Consider the following 22,880-nt stretch of genomic DNA (forward strand, 5'->3'; position numbering starts at 1 on the left):
GATATTTAACTCAAGTTTTAATAAAAATGACAAAAGAGATGGATTCCAACTGAATCTTTAAATTCATACATTGTTTTGAAATGCTTTTTTAAAAAAAAGCACAGAGAAAGTGGTCAACCTAAAAATAAAACTGCCTTTCCCTGAAAGCTTCGGCGTTCTCCCCTCCCCCTTCTTATCCGTGTCTCTCTGGTCGCTGTTGCGTTCTGTACGTCCAGTTATAAAAGTGAAACAAAAGCAGAGAGAGAAAAAAAACTCGCCGGGCTGCTTCCACACAGACAGGCTCCAGTAATGGCAGTGTATCGCCTGAACCCACAGCGCGCTGCGTATACCTAGAGACGCCGGCGGTTCGCACACGGCCAACATAACGGGCTCGGTTTTTAGATCTTCAAACAGTTCCGAAATGAAAGTTAGGGTCATCGGATTAGCCTTTTACTCGCCACTTCACGTTGATTTGGCGCTGCTCGTGTAGGTGAGTACACGGCCGTTGCAATATTTTATTTTGCCTGAAGCAAGGAACTACTTATAGCAGTAAGCGACGGGAAAGCGGATTTTTTTTGGGGGGGGAGGGGAGAAGTGCACAGCGATTGGTATAAAACATGCAAATTAGTTATTTAACCGCAATGCAAAGCAAGTCTGTCTGACTTGACGGGATAAACAAGCTCGCTCTTTGATGTATTTTTCTGGCTGTCAGTTTCTTTTTAATATATTTTTCAGATGATAATTACGTCTTATTACGAAATACAAAGGGATCCCAGGGCAGATTACAAGAGAGCAAAGGTTTCATTTGCCCGCTCTAATCAAAGTGGTGGGAGTGCTGTGATGGAGAGGGGTCTGTAGAACGTCAGAGGCACAGAACACAGGGGCTTTGCCACGTAATTACAGGCGCGTATGAGCAGAATCTCGTCTCCCTGGGGTCGCCAATTTTAATTTATTCGGCGCAAAACAATCCCTGGACGGCACTCTGCTGGCTTTTGAAGTGCCAGAAAGGCCTTTTTTTTTACTCAGCAAGGAGGAGAAGTACAGCTCACTTCAGAGTTCCTCCCGCCTCGAGTCTTCCAGCAAAAAAACTTTTCCCCCTCCTGTATGTGTGTCTCCTTTTGAAAACAGAGTAAGTTGAGAAAGCTCACTCGTACATCTGCAAAACATCATTCTTTCTAAACTGATGTCACCTATGTGAGTCAAGGAGAAGGAAGGACAACTTTTCTTCAAGTTCCTCTGAAGTTGGCTATGTGCTGCTGTTACATGGGCGTCGGAACAGCTCTCTATAAGGGAAGTTTGCTCATTTTCTAACTTTAAAAAATACGTTTTGAGTTTCCCGGCGTCCGGTTCAAGTGCGTGGAGTTCTCTTTTCTGACAACATTGGCCTAAACTGGAGACGAAGGGCGTCGAGTTTCGGAAGGTTGTGAGAATTTGCACCTACATTTTTTGTTTTAAAAAAGATTTTTTTTAACATCTAAGCCATGACCTCCAGTTATCCTCATGTAATGGACAGGCAAACGTCCTCTGTACCCAGTCGCTTGGAGAACACTATCACTGCCAACATGGACAATTTACAGTCTAAAAAGAATTTCACAGTGAGTCACCTGCTGGATCTGGAAGAAGTGGGGGAGATGAACCTCCAGCAAGCCGACGAGAGTGTGAGTGAGGCGGGCAGGAAACTGGTCGAGTCCCCGGCGGTGACCAGCGGCAGTGACACTCCACAACAAGAAAGTAAGTGTGAACAAAAAGAAAGAAATACAGTAGGGGACAAGGGGTAATTAACGGGATTATCACTGTGGCGCAAAGAGGGATCATCGCATTAACACGTGCGTGTAAATGTCATGGAACCGTTTGATATTACCGAACGTGGAGATACCGCTTGGCAGAGTCCCGAGGCGACTATTGGGAGGCAGCTGGAGCTAAGAGTTTGGGGGGAAGAAGCGTAGAACAATTTAAAAGTTGGCGATACAGAATCTCACCTTTATTAGCAAGAGAGCCCACACTTCGCTTCCCTTTAAGTATATTTTTGAAATAAAAAAAACTTCCCCAATGTAACATAGCTTCACGCAAAGTTCACATCTGAGAGATGTGGTGGAGAATGTTCACTCGCACCAAGATCGAGTACTGTTCACCTAATGTATGGTGAGGTCTAATAAATAGTGTTTCATAAGGAAATCAACAAGTGCCGCTATGTTGAAAAATGTGAAGGAGACATACAAGACACATACAGTCGCCAGGGTCGGGAAGTCAAGTATTTTCAGACAATAATGTTACAGCACAATGTGAATACTGGAGAGGCTACAGAGCTAGACCATCACTTCAATGGAAACCTTTTCAAGGACATGTACGTATGGATAGTAACGTTAAACGCATTGCTTTGAAAAAATCAGGGAGCTAATTCACAGCTAATTGAGCGAGTGTAGGGGTGCATTATTCAGCAATGTGCTGTATCGCCTTCCATTAGCATGAACACATTGCACTTGATAGTTCATTCTCTCAGAACATGTGTAGGGGTTATAAGTGGACGATTGAATTTGACAAAACTGCTTTAAGTGTCCCCACAGACAACACACTGGTAATGACAGCTAATCTGATTAGTTTGATAAATTGATTTGTCATGCACCAGCGATAAAAGACGACATCTTTGTTTTCAATGAATCATGCCTAGCATGTAACGCTAAGGAAACATTTACTTCTAATTATCCACGGCAACACGCCGGCCAAACCCAACCGTTTCCCTTGCACCAAACGTCTGATTTTTATCAATTTTGGAAGTAGAACAATTATTAACTGTAGGGTAACTTGAATTTCTAGCCTTTTCTTTCAGGTTAGTCCATTTAACCTGAATGATGAGTCTAAGATTGTGTGCATGGATACAGGGAAATTATTTGAAATCTGCATCTTCCATAATATATACACGCAGACTTCGGTATACGCTTGGGAAAACCATGTCAGTTGATACAAAATTTAACCTTGAACAAAATTTTATTTCAACGTGTTGATTTTCAATATCTTTCTTTAGAAGAAACATTTTAATTAGGCCTTCTTTTAGTGCTGGCTCCAGTTTGCTAATAAAAGATAAGGGCAAGCGTGTAAATTTCTCAGTTCCTTTCATCCCGATGCTGTTAAGATAAAGATTGTTAGAAGTTTTCCGACTGTCCATGCATCAGAGTGAGTTTGATGCTATGCCTGATTGATGTGAGGTGTTCAGAGCGTGCCTTGCTCTCTTTCTTTTCCTCCAGAGACCTCTACTGACCATTAGATACGGCTTAAGGAGCCAGTTCAGCCTAAATTCATTGGCCCCCACCCCCTTTACATCTCTCTGACAGCACAGCAGATGTGGATCGGCGCCGGCAATGTGCCCCTGACCGGAGATCTGCCTTGATCCTCTGGTCTGAGAATCTGCCCCAAGCAACAGAACTAGCTCAGCATTCTGGAGAAGGCCCCGGGAAATGTCTACAAACAGTTTATAGTTTATAGTTCTCCACTACATTTTAACTACCTAATTATGAAACATTTTGATGGTTAAGGGCATTTTGTATCAGTAATAAGTTTCGTAGGACCGGTTATTAACCCAGGAGGTTATTGCATGAGAGGAAGGCAGCCTGGACTACCAAGTTAAAATCTGTTTTCAGCTGAAGGCCCAATAAGAATTTCTATGTTCGAGGCCTAGAATCATCCACTGTCCAGCAATTTAAAACAACGGATTTCACACAATTAACCACGAACTTTAAACCAACCCCTCAGAAGGCAATTTGAGGAAACGATGCAGGATAGTTGATCCTCGATTTAACCTCACTTTGTCCCACTAGCCGATGTCACTCCCGGGAGAACACAAGCCAGGGAGTTTTTCGTTCTTTTTCTCATATACTTAATGATTCAATTTACACATTCACATATTTGATCACTTACGGGGCATCAAAGGCCGATAGTGGGAGATTGGTTCGTCCGCAAATTGCAGAATGAAATCTGAATAGAATCGAAACGACGTGACATCAGTCCCAAGACCATCAGAATCATCGATTGTTTTGCATTCTCCTATTGGCGAAGAGGGATGGCCTTTTATTTGTACAATATGTAGTGAACAATCCTAGCGTGTAAGCTGCTCAAAGTTGATCTTTGTTGAGGAGACCTGACAGTACATAAATGATGCAGAAGGCACAGACATGTTTGAGTGACATTCCGAGCAGCAGCAGCACCTTTCCAAAACCTTTCTCCTGGGCTGATTTTGCGGAAGCAAACATTCCGATTTGTGTCTGTAAGAGGCAGAGCGTTTGTAATTTGTTTATATCAAGAAAATATGTTATTTATTAACCTGACTTACAACCTTAATTATCAGTTCCAGCTGTAAATAATTATTTCATATGTTAGACAAAAAGAATCATTTTGGTATAGGTTGGTAGGTCTCCAGTGGATTTAGACCGAGATTGTGAATGGCTGGAGGCTGGTCTGAACCACGTTCGTGCTGAATCACTCCCGACACTGGACTGCTGCAGTGTAGCCGGCAAGGAAATCACAACTTACACATTAGCATGAAGAAAACGAGAGGTTTCGTGCACAAGATTTAAAAAAAAAGGTCAACATAATGTAACAACATTGTAAAACAGATTCTAAACTGGGAGGAGGCGGATAACACACTGTCCATCGCAGCAGATTCTCACGGCCTAAATACAGCGCGCACCCAACCCGACAGGTCTTCAGACAATGTTACCCAATAGTCAATTTCTTCAAATAATATCCAGTACACGCCCATCGTGCAAGCTAACTAAACCTCTTAAACAACACTTACCACATTGACTGTTAGAATAAGGGGTTATCCTTAAAGCTTTACCATGTCAAACATTCACCATGTATGGGTGGCAGTTGGAATACAGATCTGTTATGACATCTCATTGATCCATGCATTATGGAACTTGCAGCCATCGTTCAACGACACTGCGTATTCCTTGTGTTGGCAGGCCACTGGCAAATCATCCCTGTTCTGGAATCGCTTGGCGAATTTGTGGCGAACCTTAATTTCCAGTGAGAGGTAGCCATTTCATTTCAGCTTAGTGGTCGAGCAAGAAACCATTTAATGGGCAAAAAAAATTAGCTAAATATTTCTCTAATCCCCACGCAAGTTTCCTGTGCTAGGAAGTTCCCTGTCGTGGCTTCAGTTCTAGTTATAGCTCAGGGAACCGGTAAAACTTCGGACAATATTGATGCTCAGTACGGTTTAATCTTCGCATCAATCAAAGCTAAGGCACTGCTTTGGAATTGGGAATAACAGATAAAACAAATGGAGTATTCTCTTAATGAAATGATGTAGCCCCAGGCATTCAGGAAAGTAATAAGGTTGGGAAAACATAAGAGAATGGAGGCTCTATTTTATGACCCAGTTGTGATTTATAAACGAATGCTGTTCCAAAAGGGCTCAGTAAGCAACAGGAAAGAGTCATCTGATAATGATTCCCTCTCATATCTCAAGAATGCTAAAAACTCATAGGATACCTAAACAAGTGTGCTTCGTTTCATAAATAAATGCTAGGAGAGCAGTGCTAGTTTGTTTTATCTAGGCATTTGTCCTTCATTGAAAGTGAGCAGCTTTTCAGACAAGTCATATCCCAACTCTTAAGTGCGCAAATCGAAATTATATTTTTCTGTAGGACAAGGGAACCTGAATTGTTATCTCCACAGCCTTCTCTCCAATAAAGTTAGAATGAAGGGCAGTCTCTAATCTTTGATTAGCGCAGTGGTAGCGATTTACTTCAACTGGGGCACGGTTGCCCGAATAACAGAACAATACAGCACAGAATAGGCCCTTCGGCCCTCGATGTTGCGTCGACCTGTGTACTATTCTCAGCTTGTCCCCCTACACTATCCCCAAATCATCCGTGTGCTTATCAACTGCGAAACTGAGTCTCGAAAATCCAATTGCGGTGGTACACAAATGGAAAGTCATTAAGGTCCCCTGTATTTCGAATAAAGCTTTTGTCTTTTTTAATTTTCCAAGTGCTAACTGATTAAACGGTGCATGTAATTGTTTTTATGGAGTGTAGGTGATAAAATAAACACAGAGCAGAAGAAGAAACGGAAGCAGAGGAGGAACAGGACCACCTTCAACAGCAGCCAACTGCAGGCTCTGGAGAGAGTCTTCGAGAGGACGCACTATCCGGATGCTTTCGTTCGTGAAGATCTAGCCAGAAGGGTCAATCTCACCGAGGCTAGGGTCCAGGTAGTTTTATTTTATTCCGAATAATGGCTCTCGCCATTTGATATAATTCATTGGAAAATGGGTAATGGGGTAAAGAGTTGTTTTCACAGGTCTTTCACTGCTAACAAACCATGCAAAAATATTGCGTCGTTGTAGCGCCTATTGCTCCAAGGGTTTTGCGCGTGTAGCTAAGCGCCAAGTAACTTTGTGCAACTCCCGGCTTTCAGTCAAATAAATCAAGTAACTCGAAGTGTTATTTTAGACCTAAATCAGCTACTCGCTGCTTTATTATTTACCTTCAATATTGTAGAAATTTGTAATTCATTTCGCTTTTATGAAAAAAAAGCACATTTAGGATAAGCGAATGCTCTTTACGGATGTTTAACATGAGAACTAACGGAGTTCCCGCTGTACAGACAGATTAGACGTGAACACAGATATCTTTGCAAACCCCTCTACACATAATTTGTTTATAATTTTAATTTATAGCCTACAAGGACCAATAAAGATTGGTATTCATAATTTCCTTGACAAAGTTAATCTCGCATTCTCTACTCATAATGAGATCAATTCCAATGTTACATGCTCTTGTCGCTTTTTGAAATCGTACGTTACGAAGAAATAGTGGTAGATCTCGGTCGAGCTGTTAATTGGAAAATATTATCTTCTAGAGAGTGGGTTCAGCATCAGAGTGATTGGAACTAGATATCCAGTTATCTTAATTGTTCAGGTATTGACTGGAGCCTGAAAGATGACAGAAACGTTTCGAGGAAACATGAAAAAAAGCAAAATGTCTTAATTGTAGGAATAAAAGTTATGTATGCTTCCTTTCGCCTATATACTGCGTTATCTTATTTCAGGACAGATCACCCCCTGCTGTCTGAACCTGGTTGCACAATGTTGACCAGCAATTTTCCGACTGAGATAATTGTGTCTGTGGGTACGAGTTCATTAAACCTGGTAATTGACGCATATTTTCTGCTTTAGTGTTCGATTTAAAACCGTGATGGCTTCAAGCGGAACCCAAGACCAAAGAAAAGTGCCGGCCAACTCAAATATAAATTGTAAAAGTTGTAGGGACTTCATCATAAAGGCCACCTTTCAGACCCATTAAATCGGACACCGCAAATGTCCGTTTCATGTGCTTTTTTCCATCGATTGGCCAATTTACTTTTTCACAGGACTATTAGTGCGAACCTTTTTTATTTGACTTCATGTTTCCCTTAGTGTAGTCAAAGTAGCACCATGGTGTCACGCAATAACGCTGTGACAGTTTCCCAAAAGCTGTAGCCCAGGGTGGGTGGAGAAGGGACTCAGTCACCCCAAATCCTCATGAAACAGAAGTCGCTAACTTTACGCCACATCGCAGTTTATTATACAAGTGAGCAGCAGAAAGTGAGCTCCAAACTGTTAAATATCCTGCTATGCGGATATCATCGAAACTTGAAACATTTTCACCAATTTTCTTTATATTTGACCAAAATATACCACCCATATATGGAATATGTATGGCGTATGAACAGAAAATGCAACATACTAGAGTGGAATGTATGCAGTACACAGACAGTACATGTAACACAAGTACATCACATAGGAAAATGCAAAGTAGGAGCGAGTTGCTATTTGTTTAGGGTCAGCGAGAAGACAATTAAATATGAAAGTTTCTAGCTGCACTGGAGGTGCTGCTCCACTAATTAATTGTGTAGATGTAAGAAAACTGTGAGGGGAGAGTCATCCCTGGAACAATGGGAACCTTCAAATTGAGAGCTAGCCTCCAAGCCACATGGGAAAAGATTCTACGTGAATCAAAACAACAAAGCAAGAAACACTATCTATTGCCTATGGTTCAATTCCACCGCTATAGTCAACTATATTATGTTCTTTGGAAGGCCACACCAAGTTCCACAGTGTGACTGACAAGGATTTAGACAGTATTTATTTTGCAAAAAGGCAATCAGCAGGTTTTTGGCACAAGTGATTGTTGCCATATCAAATAGGTGGGAGGAATCCAAAGAACATCTTTTGGTAGAAAACAGCAACAAAACACTAGGGGTACTGGGAATTTGAAAGAGAAGCAGAAAAGTTTGGATGAGCCTAGCAGATCAACCAGCATCTGAAGAGTAGGAAAAATTGGCATTTCAGGTCTGTGACCTTTCATCAGAATCTTTAGTAGAATGCTATCTGACCCCAGGCTATCTCTGTATCTTCAGACAAACTGGAAAACTATAATAAATACCGTTTAACCTACTTGTACCTACACCATCATTTCCATTGTACAGGAAGCACTTCAACACATTTCCATGGCACCAGAAAATTTTGTGACACGTGACATTATTTGTTCATGATATTGAGTTTAGTTTGGCAAAGCCATTAACACCTTAATGGGGACTAAACTCTATATTGTAATTTCAAAATGCTAGAACCTTCCAATTCTGTGCCCCATTGCAGTTGACAATGTATTGATTTGACTTATTGTTTATTGACAGGAATCAGAAAATAATGAAAAATTGAAAATAAACTATCATTTATATGCACAATTAACTCTCCACATAGAGTCATAGAGATGTACAGCATGGAAACAGACCCTTCGGTCCAACACATCCATGCCGACCAGATATCCCAACCCAACCTAATCCCACCTGCCAGCACCCAGCCCATATTCTTCCAAACTCTTCCTATTCATATACCCATCCAAATGCCATTTAAATGTTGCAATTGTACCAGCCTCCACCACTTCCTCTAGCAGCTCATTCCATACACGTACCACCCTCTGCGTGAAAACGTTGCCCCTTAGGTCTCTTTTATATCTTTCTCCTCTCACCCTAAACCTATGCCCTCTAGTTCTGGACTCTTTGATCCCAGGGAAAAGACTTTGTCTATTTATCCTATCCATGCCCCTCATAATTTTGGAAACCTCTATAAGGTCACACCTCAGCCTCCGATGCTCCAGAGAAAACAACCTCAGCCTGTTCAGCCTCTCTCTGTAGCTCAGATCCTCCAACCCTGGCAACATCCTTGTAAATCTTTTCTGAACCCTTTCAAGTTTCACAACATCTTTACGATAGGAAGGAGACCAGAACTGCATGCAATATTCCAACAGTGGCCTAACCAATGTCCTGTACAGCCACAACATGACCTCCCAACTCCTGTACTCAATACTCTGACCAATAAAAGAAAACATACCAAACACCTTCTTCACTATCCTATCTACCTGCAACTTCACGTTCAAGGAGCTATGAACCTGCAGTTTATTTTTTTTAATTGGAAAGAAAACTACTCATCAAGCACAGAATGTGTCAAAATGGCTTTGCATATTGAAGAAATTGGATTATACCAGTTTATTTATTGAAATTTGTTACCAGGTGGTTCACAGAAGAACTTAGAGATTATTGTACACTGCACTACCACAAAGTACAAGTTATTAGGTGACAACTTTTCACTCAGTTATCCAATCTAATATGTCTCACAGATCCAGGAGGGCCCATGATTAGAATCACAATTTGTACAAAGGCCACAAAATTTATTATTTTAAAGTCCAAGAATATCGTTGTTCAAGTATTTATAAAGTGGCCTTTCAGTCTTATCACAGACACGACATTCATCTTGCCACATGATATAAATTACTCCCCTAGTTGTGAAAGGAATGCTTATAAAGTTCCTTTTCTGAGTGGGTAATACATTACTACTGTGTAACAAATCATTAGTGAAAGTGATCAATAAGGGAACTGGTTTAACTGTGCACTACCTAGAAAGTCTTGTAGATGGTATGTCTTCCAAATGAACATTTTCTTCCAAATGAACTTTAGTAGATGTTGAACTTCAGTTTAACATCTGTGATTAACTTTGAATCTGTTTATTTGTGGAACCTAATTCAGTGGAATCTGCACATGTGTAAATTACTAAACCAAGGAAGGAAGACTGTCCATAATTTTACAGTTTAATCAATAAAAGTCTAGATTATTTTCATTTCTATTAAATCTAAGAATTCAAAGTGTAGGTTCTTGCTATTTTGGTGGGATCATGACAACATTGATAGAGGTTGTGGTTGGTCATATTGCAATACTTCTGTATTTCAACTAGGACGTTCACTTTAACATTGAATCCAAAAGGATCAGTTTTGAAGTTGTTAATAATTGGAAATTTCACATCTCATAATGGGATTTCTTTGGAGATTCTGTTAGTGGTATAATTTCTCCTGATGACAGTCCTGATTTGAACATTAGTCCACTACAAATATTTTGTTTTAACATGGTATTTAACACAATATATCAACAATACAGAGTGCAGTGGCAAAATAAGGACTTTGTTCAAACTCCACCTCCTACTCTGGAGGTAATCATAACATGTTGAAAAGCTTGATTAAAAATAATTATAACCAAATGAGAATTGTGCCTTGGATGTTGCTACATAGCATCCTAATTATATTAGGAAGAAGCTAATAAGTTTAGAGGGAAGATTAAATGTTCTGTATTTATTATTCATTCTCACTTCTCTCTCAGGTTTGGTTTCAGAACAGAAGAGCAAAATTCCGACGGAATGAAAGAGCCCTGTTGGCCAGTAAAAATGCCTCTATCCTCAAATCATACAGCGGGGAGGCGGTGGAGCAGCCCATGGCTCCACGCCCAGCACCCAGAGCCCAGGATTACCTGTCCTGGGGAACGACATCTCCATATGGGTAATCTCTTATTGGTAATACAAATGTCATCTTTAACTGCAGTGAAGGCAAATTTGCCACAACATAGATACAACAATTTCCTCCTCATTGCATTCTCCAAGGCACAAAGTTAACTATTCTAACATAATTTCATAGATAATGTTATCTACAATCTCATACAATGCTACAGGGGACTGTGCAAATCTGGATTTAAACTCAAGAAGCCCAAATTAACTGGCTCTGAGGGAAGTACAAAAGCAATAATGACAATAAATTCATCTCTACTTGTCCTGACATATCCCTTTGATTAATCCTTGATAAAAATGTAATCTTTAAAACGGTGATAGATGCAGAATAATGGATATGTGAGAGAAGTATCATTAAATTTCACATTTACCGACATTATAACAGTGACGGTGTTCCAATAAAACATTGATAGTGAGCCTTTTTGGTACATCAGTAAACCTGAGAGGTGTTGTATAAATGCAAATTGTCTTGTTACAGTGGAAAAACAGGGGCATGAATATTTGGACAAAATGTAATTGAGATCTGGCTGATACAAGTTGAGCAAAATATTATTGGTTTAATTAACATAGTTAGAATTCCAAAGTAAGATAATTATCTTGACCTCTTGCCTGGTGATGGTTACCTAATAAACTGTATGGGTTCTTAGAACAATCGCAGTGATTTCCATGACTTTGGTGTGATTTGGCAGTGTCAACTAAGTACAGGTTGAGAAGCAATCCTGCGCATTTAGGTTTTCACCTGTTCACACAATTGAGAAGATTTAGCAAGAAACTCCAGCATGTGAAATCCACAGCATCCCCAAATAGGTTCAAACCCAACACAACTACTTCCCCAAGAACATGAAGTCCTATTGCCATGTGCAAGTATTGAGGCCTCAATACTGGAGTGTTTGAACAAATCTAAAATAACAAAGAGCTGTACCTGTGTCATTTTCTTTTTATTTAGCTGCACTTGTCCATAGGCAACCAGATAGTTAAAGTAATTTATTCGTTTCAGATGGATAATATTTGCAGTGGACAGTTGGAGTGTCAATAGCTATGCCTATTAGCAGCAAAACATCAATGAAAAATGACAATTTATAATGGTAGGATAATAAAGCAAAATCATAGCTTTAGAGTTTTGAAAAAGAGAAAAGAAAGTGGGCTCTTTGTAGTAACCAGAAGATGAAATCGGCATGGGTTGAGTTTCTATTTGGGCATGGCACTAATGAGCACCCACAGGCTATATCCAGATGCTAAATCATTAGTCAACAGATTGAAAGGCCACAGGGCCATATAAAACCTTTTTTAAAATTTATGCATGGGATTGGGTATCGGTAGCCAAGCCAACAGTTATTGCCTATCCCTAACTAGCCTTAAACTGAGTGGCTTGCTAGGCCATTTCAAAGGTCAGTTAACAGCCAACTACATTGCTATTGTCTGGAGTTACATATGGGCCAGACCACGGAAGGATATAAGGCAGATATCCTTCACTAAAGCACATTTGTGAAGCAGATGGTTTTTTGTGACAATTGTTACATGGTCCTCATTAGACTTTTAATTCCTTATTTTTTGTTGAATTTACATTACGCTACCTAATGGGATGCAAAACCATGTCCCCAGAACATTCGCCTGGATCTCTGGATTATTAGTCCAGTAACATGACCACTGTATCACCACCCACCCTTGGCTCACTTGGCTGGATGTTTGGATTGTGATGAAAGTGATACCAACAGCAGAGATTCAATTCCTACATAGGCTGAAATTACCATGAAGCACTCCCCTTCTCAACCTCTCCCCATGCCTCAGGCATTAAATTGACACCCAGGCATCTCTCTCGAATGGGAGAGCAGCTCTACAGTGTCTCTACCCTTACCGTACAAAATTATAGAATTTCCTGGAATATTACATTCAAGTTACAGCCATTAACACATCTCCGATATTGACAATTTAATAAATTATTTCCACTGTGTTTTCTGCTTTTATTATGCACCATCTGTATAGCTGGAGATAAGTGGAACACTGAAATATTCTGTAAGAGACATTGACTATTCATAAGGCAAATATATTTTGAATTCACACTCATGGTTAGTTCCAATATGAGGATTTGGCTTTCGTGAAATTCAGCTGATGCTAAAAACAACTTTATTTAAGAATAAATGTTTAGGATACCATAAATGTTCACCCAAAGTCATACTTAAATCAAAAACAAATCACCCTTAACATTTTTTGTGTATCAGCTGTGCCTTAGTTGGTAGATTTGTCTTTGAGCTACAAGATGCTGAATTTAATACTGACTCCAGACAAAATTAAGGCTGAATACTCTGGTGTGGTATTGTGGGAGGCATCATCTTTTGGATAAGAATCTACTCAAGTAGACATAAAAGATCCAAAGGCACTATTTCAGAGAAGGGCAGGGAATCATTCCAGGTGCCCTGGCCAATATTTATCCCTCGATCAACACTTCTGGTCATTATCTTATAGCTGTTTATGGGAGTTTGCTGTGCGCAAATTGGCTGTTGTGTTTCTACCAACACTGGCTGCACAAAGATTTGAAATGTCTGGGGCTTGTGAAAAGTACCATTTAAATACAAGTTGTACATTTTATTTTATGTTAAACCATGTTATCTGAGCCTTTGCAATATTTTCTGAGGTAAAAATTGAATAGCATTCCAAATCTCAGAACAGTTTCCCTCGCTTTTCCATAGTTCCAGCTTATTACTATACCCCTCATACTATGTTAAATTAGTGTAAATAAACTAGGACAGTTTGTGGATGCATTACTTTTCTACTTTTATTATTTATAACATCCAAGAGACTGCATTTAAAACAATCATTACTGGCTATTAATTACACATCCCAATTCCTAGAGGTCTTTTCAGTTGTAATTAGATTCTGTAATTAGGTGGTTAACTTTTTGATGGTTCATCTCATGTTGGCTAGAGACCAGCTGCTACTTGTTAAAATAGTTTGCCCTTTGCTAATTAGTGGATTCAGTAAAGAGATCCTTCCCGACCGTGTTCCTCATAGCAGTCATAGTTCCATATAAATAGAAGGCAATAGAAGTATTGTTATGGAATATTGCAATTTAGAACTGGATCAGATTCATTGTTTAAATTATATCTAATCTTTTTAATATCTTGCTTTAGTTATAATAAATATATTTCAATTTTATTTAAACTTCATGTCCTTTACCCTGTTGTCAGTATTCATAATTTAAAGTTAATGAAGATTTAGAATAAATATTGTTTTTAAAAGGGGATTGTCACTTAATTCTAAAAATTTCCATATTTAAATAAAATATCTCACTTTCCTGTTCTTTGCTATGGTTTATGCTTTAAAGTAATCAGTAAAGGCTATCAAGGAGACAGACATTTTGTTTAGAGATATCAAATACAACATCATGAAACTACAAGAAAGTGACCACATCATTTCAGAGGCCTTGTTACAGTCACAATACTTCTTACACTTATTTTCCTGAATTGAAACACCAAGATATCACTAGAAGAGCTCTATGCAAAACATTTTGTATCTGACAGCCATTAGGAAGCTCAAGGGTCAAATTGCCAGATCTTCCTTATAATATTTCTATCTATGATAATTTAGAGCTGCAGTTTGAAAGGGACATTTATATTAAATATGTATTATTTCTAGGCTATGGTATAATGTGAAATACAGTAGAGCAAGCTTTATTTTAATATTTTACTAAATTTGAATATTTTACACAGAATAAGAAAGTCTGCTGAACAAGCAACTGAATTGAAATGTGCAAGAGAAAGGTAGTATAACCCAGGTTGAAAAGTGATGTTTTTGTGATCGAATACATAGTTTATAAAATTTATCAAAGCAAACAAAATAATGTACCATCTTCAAAATTTAATTAGCAAAGCTGCTGACCATTATATAATATTTAGTACACTTAAAAAACAGAATCTTGCGATACACACATTAAATATTTTCTCCCACTTTACATGTGAATTAGAACAGAAATCATCCCTGACTGAAAGCCATATTTCTCTTAATACCCCAGACAGTACTTCAGTAAATGATGATCCATTGTGGATAGATATTACATAGATCACTACTAATTTGTCCAGCCAAGCTATAAAGCAGAAAATTGACCTTTTTAAGTGTACTACAATAATCATCCATCTAAGAATACAATTGGCTTAGTATAATTACGCATTCTCTAAATTGTTTGGTTCTAATATGTGTCACATTTTGTGAAAACCAATGATTCTAATTATCAAACTCAGTCAGAAATATTTTTATGAATTGGGAGGACATTGCTGTGAACAGCATTGCCAAAGAAACATTCCTACTTAATGGTTAATTAATTAATTTTCTTTGATTGAGATATATAGTGTCTTTTTATTTTTCCCCTTTCTCTACTTGAATTTTTCAGTGATGTGTCATAGCTGTGTGAGTCAAGGAAGTCAACATCTTCTACACCTCTGACAGTATAGCTTTGAAACTACATAGTAACCGATTGATGGAAAAACATGCTTTGTGGGTAAAATCACAATGATAAGTAATCTGACAAAATTAATTTTAAATAATTATTCATCAGTCATTTTTATGTAAACAGTTTACATTCCAGTCCATTAATACTTAATATATAAACTTCCAGAGCAGACCAAAGCCCCACATCTCTAATCCTGAACATATGCTATCTGACCTGGGAACGGGATTTCATTGTGTATAATCATTGTTCATATGTCATTACTGAACTTTTTATATGGACTTATGCAATTCATACAATCCTTGTATATGTATCTTGTTTGCTCTAAGTTTTCATCTAATTTACAAACACCTAGAAATTGACTTGTGAAAATGCTTGCCTCCTTCAGTTTTCTTTTCTTACAATCAATATGCTTCAAAGTTCAGCATTTTCTAACCTGTACTTCTACATTTATTCTGTTTTCTCTTCTGCTCATTTCAAATTTGGTGGTGTCTTGGAATATGAGCTTTTTGGTGATTTAACCTAATTAATGCAAATTTCTAATAATCTATCTTCTAATCAATGGGAAGCAGTCATTGTTTCAGATCCAATTTCAAATATTATCTAACAATTTGTCTGCAAGAGATTATTTATATGCCCAGCCTATCCATGGCTATTTTCCACATAAGTATTATTCACTAATCAGCCTGGCCACCACCTCTACTAGTGAGACTGATCTTACAATTCACATTTCTGTCAAAAATTTCTACCAATGATAATTTTGCCATTAGTGTCATGACTATGAACTGGGAGAGAGAGGATAAATTTTGCGTCCATAGTGAGAAAATCAAGAATTTTCTTTTATGTTGGCTTCAGTGAATTGTGAAGTTTCCTGACTCTGCTGTAATGCCAGAGTAAATCTGTTTGCTTTCCTCAGGTTAGACTCAATAAAATGGATATTTTTAATGGTTCACTTTAGCTAATCCATCGTTGTTCCCTGTGTGAGACATAGGTGACAGTACATAGTAGTCATTCTATTCCACTAAGTGTACCATAAAAGCAAATGGGTTTGTATTTTCATTTATTTATTCCATTCCATCTACTCTGCAGCTAACTTTCACCATTTTTTCTGTACTTTGTTTTATGATTTCTTTTCTCACATGGGCCCTATGAACCATGATCCCTGACAAACAAGAACACTGGAGAACTACTTCCACACCATGTTTCACCAGTCAGCAGCTGAATGAATGAAACAGTAGATTACTAGTTTCTCTCCTTTTGAACAAAACACTGTCCCCCAACCTAACCCCTATCCATGTGGTATGAATATATAGCTACCATGAGAAAAATTGTAAACTCAAATTTTTATGCCAAAGTTCTGAGAAAATATCATGTCTGAATTGATATATTTTATGTTATCCTGTTTGTTTTCCCTTTCTTTTCTAATTATTGCATTATACTTTCCTTAAACACTTCCATCAACTTGTGCTACCTCCAATATTTCACCCAAATAATTGTTATTCATAGGTGAACCAACAGAGTTAATGTTGGGCATAAAATCTAATTCTAAAAATCATCACAGCCAAGTTCGATTTTGTCTTTGCTTGATTCTCAAACATACATTTGCAGCAATAATTAGTAAATACCTACCACAACAACAGCAACTGACATTTAGATAGTGATAGTGATTAGTATGTAGAACACTAGCAAATTTCTCCCTCAGAAGCCTGGAGATGCTGAGGCCACAGGTTTCATTGCCACTGATGTCTCACTGTTAATTGTATGAGCACAGTCCAGGGATGGATTGTGACTTTCTCATTTTTATTGCTTCATGTTACAAAACAGAAATTGTTTTTACCCACCAATTCATTAGCACAGTCCTAAAAATGGAAATGTTCCTGTATAAATGATCTCTGAGTGCAGGATGCATTTTAGTCATGCACAACACTTGATATACAACTTGATTTCAGTACACTTATTAATATATATATATATATATATATAAATTTTTTTATAAGGACTGTGTGATATATGGAATAGCATGCAAAGTAAATGATCTATTACTATTGCTTACTATTATTTTCACTTCCATTGTCATCGCCATTGGGAACATTGATTTGTTCTCAGGCAATTCAATGACCATAAGCTTTGTCCCGCCTGCACGCGTATCAGTAATTCTCGCATGCAGGTTTTATATTTCTTCTCCTGTTTCTAGTCAGATTGTTTCTTAAATGCATTGGTGGCAGGGTTATCCCAGCATCCATGGCATAGTGCAAGTTATCTAGTAAAACTGCAGACTTTACAGATTTTAAATCTTTACAAATTTAATTAAGCTACATAATGTTTGGGCTAATGATTTATATTGATGATTAAAACACATCCACACAACACATACAACATGCATGCATACACAAGCACTTTGTTTTAATGTTGACTTTATGCAACACAATCTGAAATGTATTTATTCACTTGAAATTTACTTTATTCATTTGGAATGATTGCTATGTCAATAATCTGATGTCAATAGAACCTTATCAATAATCAATACATCAAGGGTAATTTCCACATTTTCTGTGCACAACCTTTCTAAACAGACTCTATACACTTGAGGATCAACCTTACCCTACTGCTAGTCTCTTTGGCCGTACATCCTATTGGACTCCATAAGTCCCATCCACAATTCCTCTGTACACAATGGGTATGTATCAATCACATTAATATACAATGTACCCATATGCCTAGATATAAATAGCACTGATCAGTAACACTCAAGCAATGTACATCACTTATTATATAAGAGCTGTAGCTCAGATTTGTCAAGGAGCATGTGTTAGCAGGGACTAACACATATGCTACAATTCTGTTTGTCCTTGAGTTTGCCTTTTTCTCTCTCTTTCCCACTCATGCACATATGTTTAATTATACACAAAATGAATCTTTATTTTTCTCGTATGTGGATTTTTGTTTTTGCTTCTCACAGCTATCTCTAAGAAAATAAAACAAAAGTATTTACTCAACTTTAAGGGACGTAACTATTGAGAACAAAAATATGGTACTACAAGAAAAGGCATGAGGAATATCATTGCCAAATGGGTGATATATATCATACTCCATTGTTGACGACAGAATATTTTAATTGTAACAGCTAAAGTAGGCTCTTAACTGGAAAAAATTGCATTTTTGAATATAAAATGTTTTGTAAGGTCTGATTTCCTTCATGACATTCAACTGAGGTTTATTCATGATATTTTTACTATCTGATAACCATCATCAGCATACAATGTACAGCACCTTTAATGTAATAAAATGTCCCAAGTTGCTCAGCAGGTACTTCAAAGAACAAAATATATCAAACCACATAAGTGGATTTAAGGTCAGATGACCAAAAGCTCAGGAGAAAGTGAGGATTGCAGATGCTGGAGATCAGAGTTGAAAAATGTGTTGCTCAGTCAAATAGACAGGTTTTAATGTATATCTTAAAGGAAAAAAATGAGCTAGAGGGCAGATACGTGAACAGAAGGAATTCTAGAGCTTAGAATCTACCCAAAGAGGGCAGTTGCTGGTTAAATTGAATTAGTTTTTGTGGTTAAATTTTGGGCCGCTCAGCAGAAGAGAGTTAGATAAGCACAGATATCTTATTGGACAGTACAAGACTACAGAGATTGGGAGGGGTGAGAAATCAATTTTAAAATCAGAGTATTGTTTGACTGGTACTAAGTGAACACATTTGATGAACAAGGCTGGATGCAGACTAAAAAATAGTTAACAGAATTTTGGATGACCTCAAGTTTATGGAGACCAGAATATGAAAGACTGGTCAGAAGTCCATTGCAATAATAAAGTCTAGATGTAATGGAGGGATGAATGAGGGCTTGAACCCCAAATGCGCTGAGACAGAGATGAAGCTGGGTGATGTTGTGATGGTGAAATAGCCTGTCCAAGTAATGGAGTGAATTTGTGGTCAGGAACTCACCGTGGGGTCAAATATCATGTGAAACATTTTAAAATCCTCTGAACATTCAAATGTCTGAGAGTCATTCAGAACAGTGTTAGTCAACCTAATGACATGTCCATGAATATTTTATTTGTGTAGGTTATGAATTGTGTTAAGGATGACAGATGCATATTGATTCAAATTTAAGATAAAGTTTTAAGTAAGAAAAGGTGAAAGAATAAGGACAAAAATATAAATGCTATTTCTGGGAAAGTAGTAAATTACTAGCATCTTGTGTAATTCATAAATAAGTAAAATATTGTACTGGGCTGTGAGGTAGGAGCTGTGCATGTCAATTGATATATCAGGTCTCTAATTTGTACTGGTTGGTTGTGTTGAAATATGCCCTCTTCAATGTTAAAAATATGACAGTTTCAACACTGATACATCAGTTCTTTCTCATTTCTTCAATACAAACTATAATATCATTTACTAGTAATTTGTTGATGATTTAAATTTTGGTTTGTAGGTGGCCTCTCCCTACAGGCACAAACAGTTGGTAATGAGAAAGAGATGTCCCCTCATGCAAGCAATTGTTTATGCCTTGGGTTATGTCTCACTCAGGCAGAGCTATCTATATATGGTAGTGGTTTCAATTTGCATGACTTGTACTTCACGTAGGCTCAACTGCAATCAATGAGAAGCTATATTTTAAACAGTAACAATAACATTTAAAATATTAATGTAGTCTACTATAATTTTAATGTTATTTACATGTTAACAGGTCAGTCAGCTCTTCACTAAGTTAAATATTTCTTTATGGTGAAGGTTACACTATATTATAATGCAATTTGAGCAGATATGTCTAAGGCCAGAAGCCAAGAGACGAAAATATAACTAAATAATGCAAGCTCACATCAATCTAAAGAAAATGCCTGTAACAATGTAAAATTTTCTGCGGGTTCTTGGCATTAAAAAACGAATAATTAAAGTAAAAGTTAATGCCGTGAACTGCACAATTTCACTGTTCCAAATGGGTTTTGTTAGAGAAAACGTCATCCTTACCCGAGTGTGACAAACAGTAAGCCTGAACGTTTGTATCGTGTCTTTAGTGTCATAAACATAGGAAGCCTTTTTGAAGTGCAAAGACCATCCTTGTGTAAGAGCACAGGATATGATCTGAGAGAGCATGGGCTTCCCAGGGACCTTCTTAGTGTTTTAAATTATTGAAAGCGCTGCATGCAACATGACCTTATGTGGCCAATAGACAAGTGTCGGTGTTTGCGTCGGAATTTACCTAGGAGTAAAAGTTAAATGCTAAAAGGCAGCTGTAATTTATTTGCAAAAATAAAGCTTGAAACGAACAGATCGCCTATCTATATAAAAACACACACAGTTGGATAGTGTTTCTCTGAAATCCAAAATTTTTCCTAGTTTCTCCTATCCTCGTCATAAAACTCTGAGCTGGAATGGGGTACATTTTAAAATTACAAACAGGGGTCTTCTGCATATACAAACTTTGAGAGACGAAGAATTGGGCGTATGCTAACCTCAGCAATAAGCCATGCTCCTGGCTTAGTAGGTGACAACCTGTGAAATGTTACGGAGAACAATTAGGAAGAGCAAACGGAAATTGCCCTTTTGATCGGATGGCACCCGACGTTCAAAACGTTGTGGTACCTGGTGATTTAGTTCTACAATGCCTTAGAGGGAGTGAGCATGAGATTTCAAAAATTTAGGAGCCTATACAATTAGATGCAACAATGGGTAGTTAGCTCAACCACAGATTCTACATTGAGATTAGGAAACCGTTAAATGCAGAGCAAACTTCTGGATCATGTTTGCTTCTCCTTGGCCTAAATCCCTTTGTTGCTCCAGGAGTTCTACGATTTCTCTTACATAGCCCTCCCAAAATATTGAGGGTGCACTGTAAAATTTACTCTCTGGAGCTCTTTTCATATCAGACCGTGAGCCAACTAAGCGCCAGAAGTTGTTAATAGGTCGCTTGTTACAGTTTTATTCTTAGCTTCCGCCTACTCTTTTCACCCTCCAGCCCAATGTAACAGCAGTAGAAGCGATTCAAGCCAGTGTGAATATCCATAGAGCCTATTCCAAATAATTCACCCACCAAGAATCGTTTGTTTCATATCGTTGATTTATTGTTACTGCAGTTCAAATGGCATATTGCTTTACACAGCAAACTGAGACGCTTGTTTACTCGTGTGAAATGTTTTAGACCAGCAAATTATTACTGAGAGTGGAGAGTATTAAAATAACCAGTGCGAATGGGTGATCTATTTTACAAAATAGCTGTGGTATTTGTTTTACGAGTAAATGTTTCCTGCCTGAACCTAACATGTTCTCTATTTACCCTGATTAAAAAAAACTTTCTTAAGACAGACTCTTGATATTGCTTCTAATTCCACTAGTAATGTAAAAAACTTAAGTTTTATTACAGGTACAAAATATTGTAAAATAAAATCTTACCCAAAGAAAATTTGTATGATGACTAATTCACATCCCTGTGTTTGTCCTGCAGTGCTATGGCCACGTACTCCTCCTCTTGCGCTACCACTAACCCTACTCAAGGAATGAACATGGCCAACAGTATTGCAAACCTTCGTCTCAAGGCCAAAGAGTACAGCTTACAAAGAAATCAGGTGCCCACCGTAAACTGAGCGCCCTTCATGGACTAAAGCAACCAGGGGTCCTTCAATTCCCTGCAACCAGACAGCATCAGCAAAATATCTCATGGAAGGACAAAGACACAAGCTATAAACAGCAACAAATATCCCAATACAACAGGCAAATAAAAACAAGGACACGCACAAATACTTGACCTGTATAGAGCCAGAATTGCTGACGCGTTTCATCCCTGTGGATTTTTAATAAAGATAAGAGTAAGTATATATTCCAGTTTTGTCAAAATCTTTTCCACCCTGGATTTAAGATGCTGGGACACAATTGTCAAACTTTGGCTAGACCAATTACAAGACTTTTTTTTTGTCGTGTGTATGTCTTAAAGGGGCTTTTATTAGTTTTCCAACTGTGTTGTATTAAAGTTATATTGTATTGTTTCTATACAGATTTTACATTTTGTATCCCATGACAAGGTTATTGTTAGCAATGCATTTTTTTTCTATAGCGGCAAGCTTGATAAGGCAATCTTTTTGTTGACCAAACTATTTTTGAAATAAGGCAAATCTGATTTCCTATTCTTTCTACGTCTGTAACAGCCTTAACCGATTCTTAAAGGAAAAATGATTCTGTTGTGTACAATAAAGGAACAAGCACTCAAAAGACGTGGATTTATATCTGACTAGAAATGCATCAATAAATTATTACTAAAGTATTGTTGGTGCCAAACGGGTCTTTTTTAAGATTATTTGTTTTATTTTTTTTAACGATATTGCTATATACATAAGTCAAGCAGACAAGATACACTGGGACATTTCTTTCTGTTTTGATTTTATACATATAGTTGATGTGCTGGACTGAAATTGCTTGTTTGCTTTTTGATGGCCCAGTTTCTAAATTTCTGCAGCGTATGTCATCAAGACAATTGTGCAAAATGAACTGGGCCAACTTTCCAATACTGCATCCTTTCCCATCTCTCTCGCAGGGCGGAAGCACCCTAAATCTACTTTCGCTTTGGCTATTTAAAAGAAAGCCAG

At 37.8% G+C, this 22,880-nt stretch overlaps 1 protein-coding gene across 3 annotated transcripts; it reads left to right on the top strand.

The window, feature by feature from the left end:
• The first annotated feature begins 221 nt into the window (after window positions 1-221).
• Window positions 222-22,532, top strand: prrx1b (paired related homeobox 1b). 3 transcript variants are annotated; one of them, XM_060830327.1, is made up of 6 exons: window positions 222-469; window positions 715-1,710; window positions 6,018-6,193; window positions 10,672-10,847; window positions 17,867-17,970; window positions 21,746-21,825. In XM_060830327.1, the coding sequence occupies exons 2-5, from the start codon at window positions 1,461-1,463 to the stop codon at window positions 17,937-17,939; spliced, it is 675 nt and encodes a 224-aa protein (XP_060686310.1). In that variant the 5' UTR covers window positions 222-469; window positions 715-1,460; the 3' UTR covers window positions 17,940-17,970; window positions 21,746-21,825. The 3 variants fall into 3 exon arrangements, with proteins under 3 accessions (XP_060686310.1, XP_060686311.1, XP_060686309.1); XM_060830328.1 differs by lacking the exon at window positions 17,867-17,970 and having other exon boundaries at window positions 225-469; window positions 10,672-10,861; window positions 21,746-21,820; XM_060830326.1 differs by lacking the exon at window positions 17,867-17,970 and having other exon boundaries at window positions 226-469; window positions 21,746-22,532.
• Window positions 22,533-22,880: the final 348 nt, after the last annotated feature.

Source organism: Hemiscyllium ocellatum, chromosome 9 (genome assembly GCF_020745735.1).
Source record: "Hemiscyllium ocellatum isolate sHemOce1 chromosome 9, sHemOce1.pat.X.cur, whole genome shotgun sequence".
NCBI lineage: Eukaryota > Metazoa > Chordata > Chondrichthyes > Orectolobiformes > Hemiscylliidae > Hemiscyllium > Hemiscyllium ocellatum.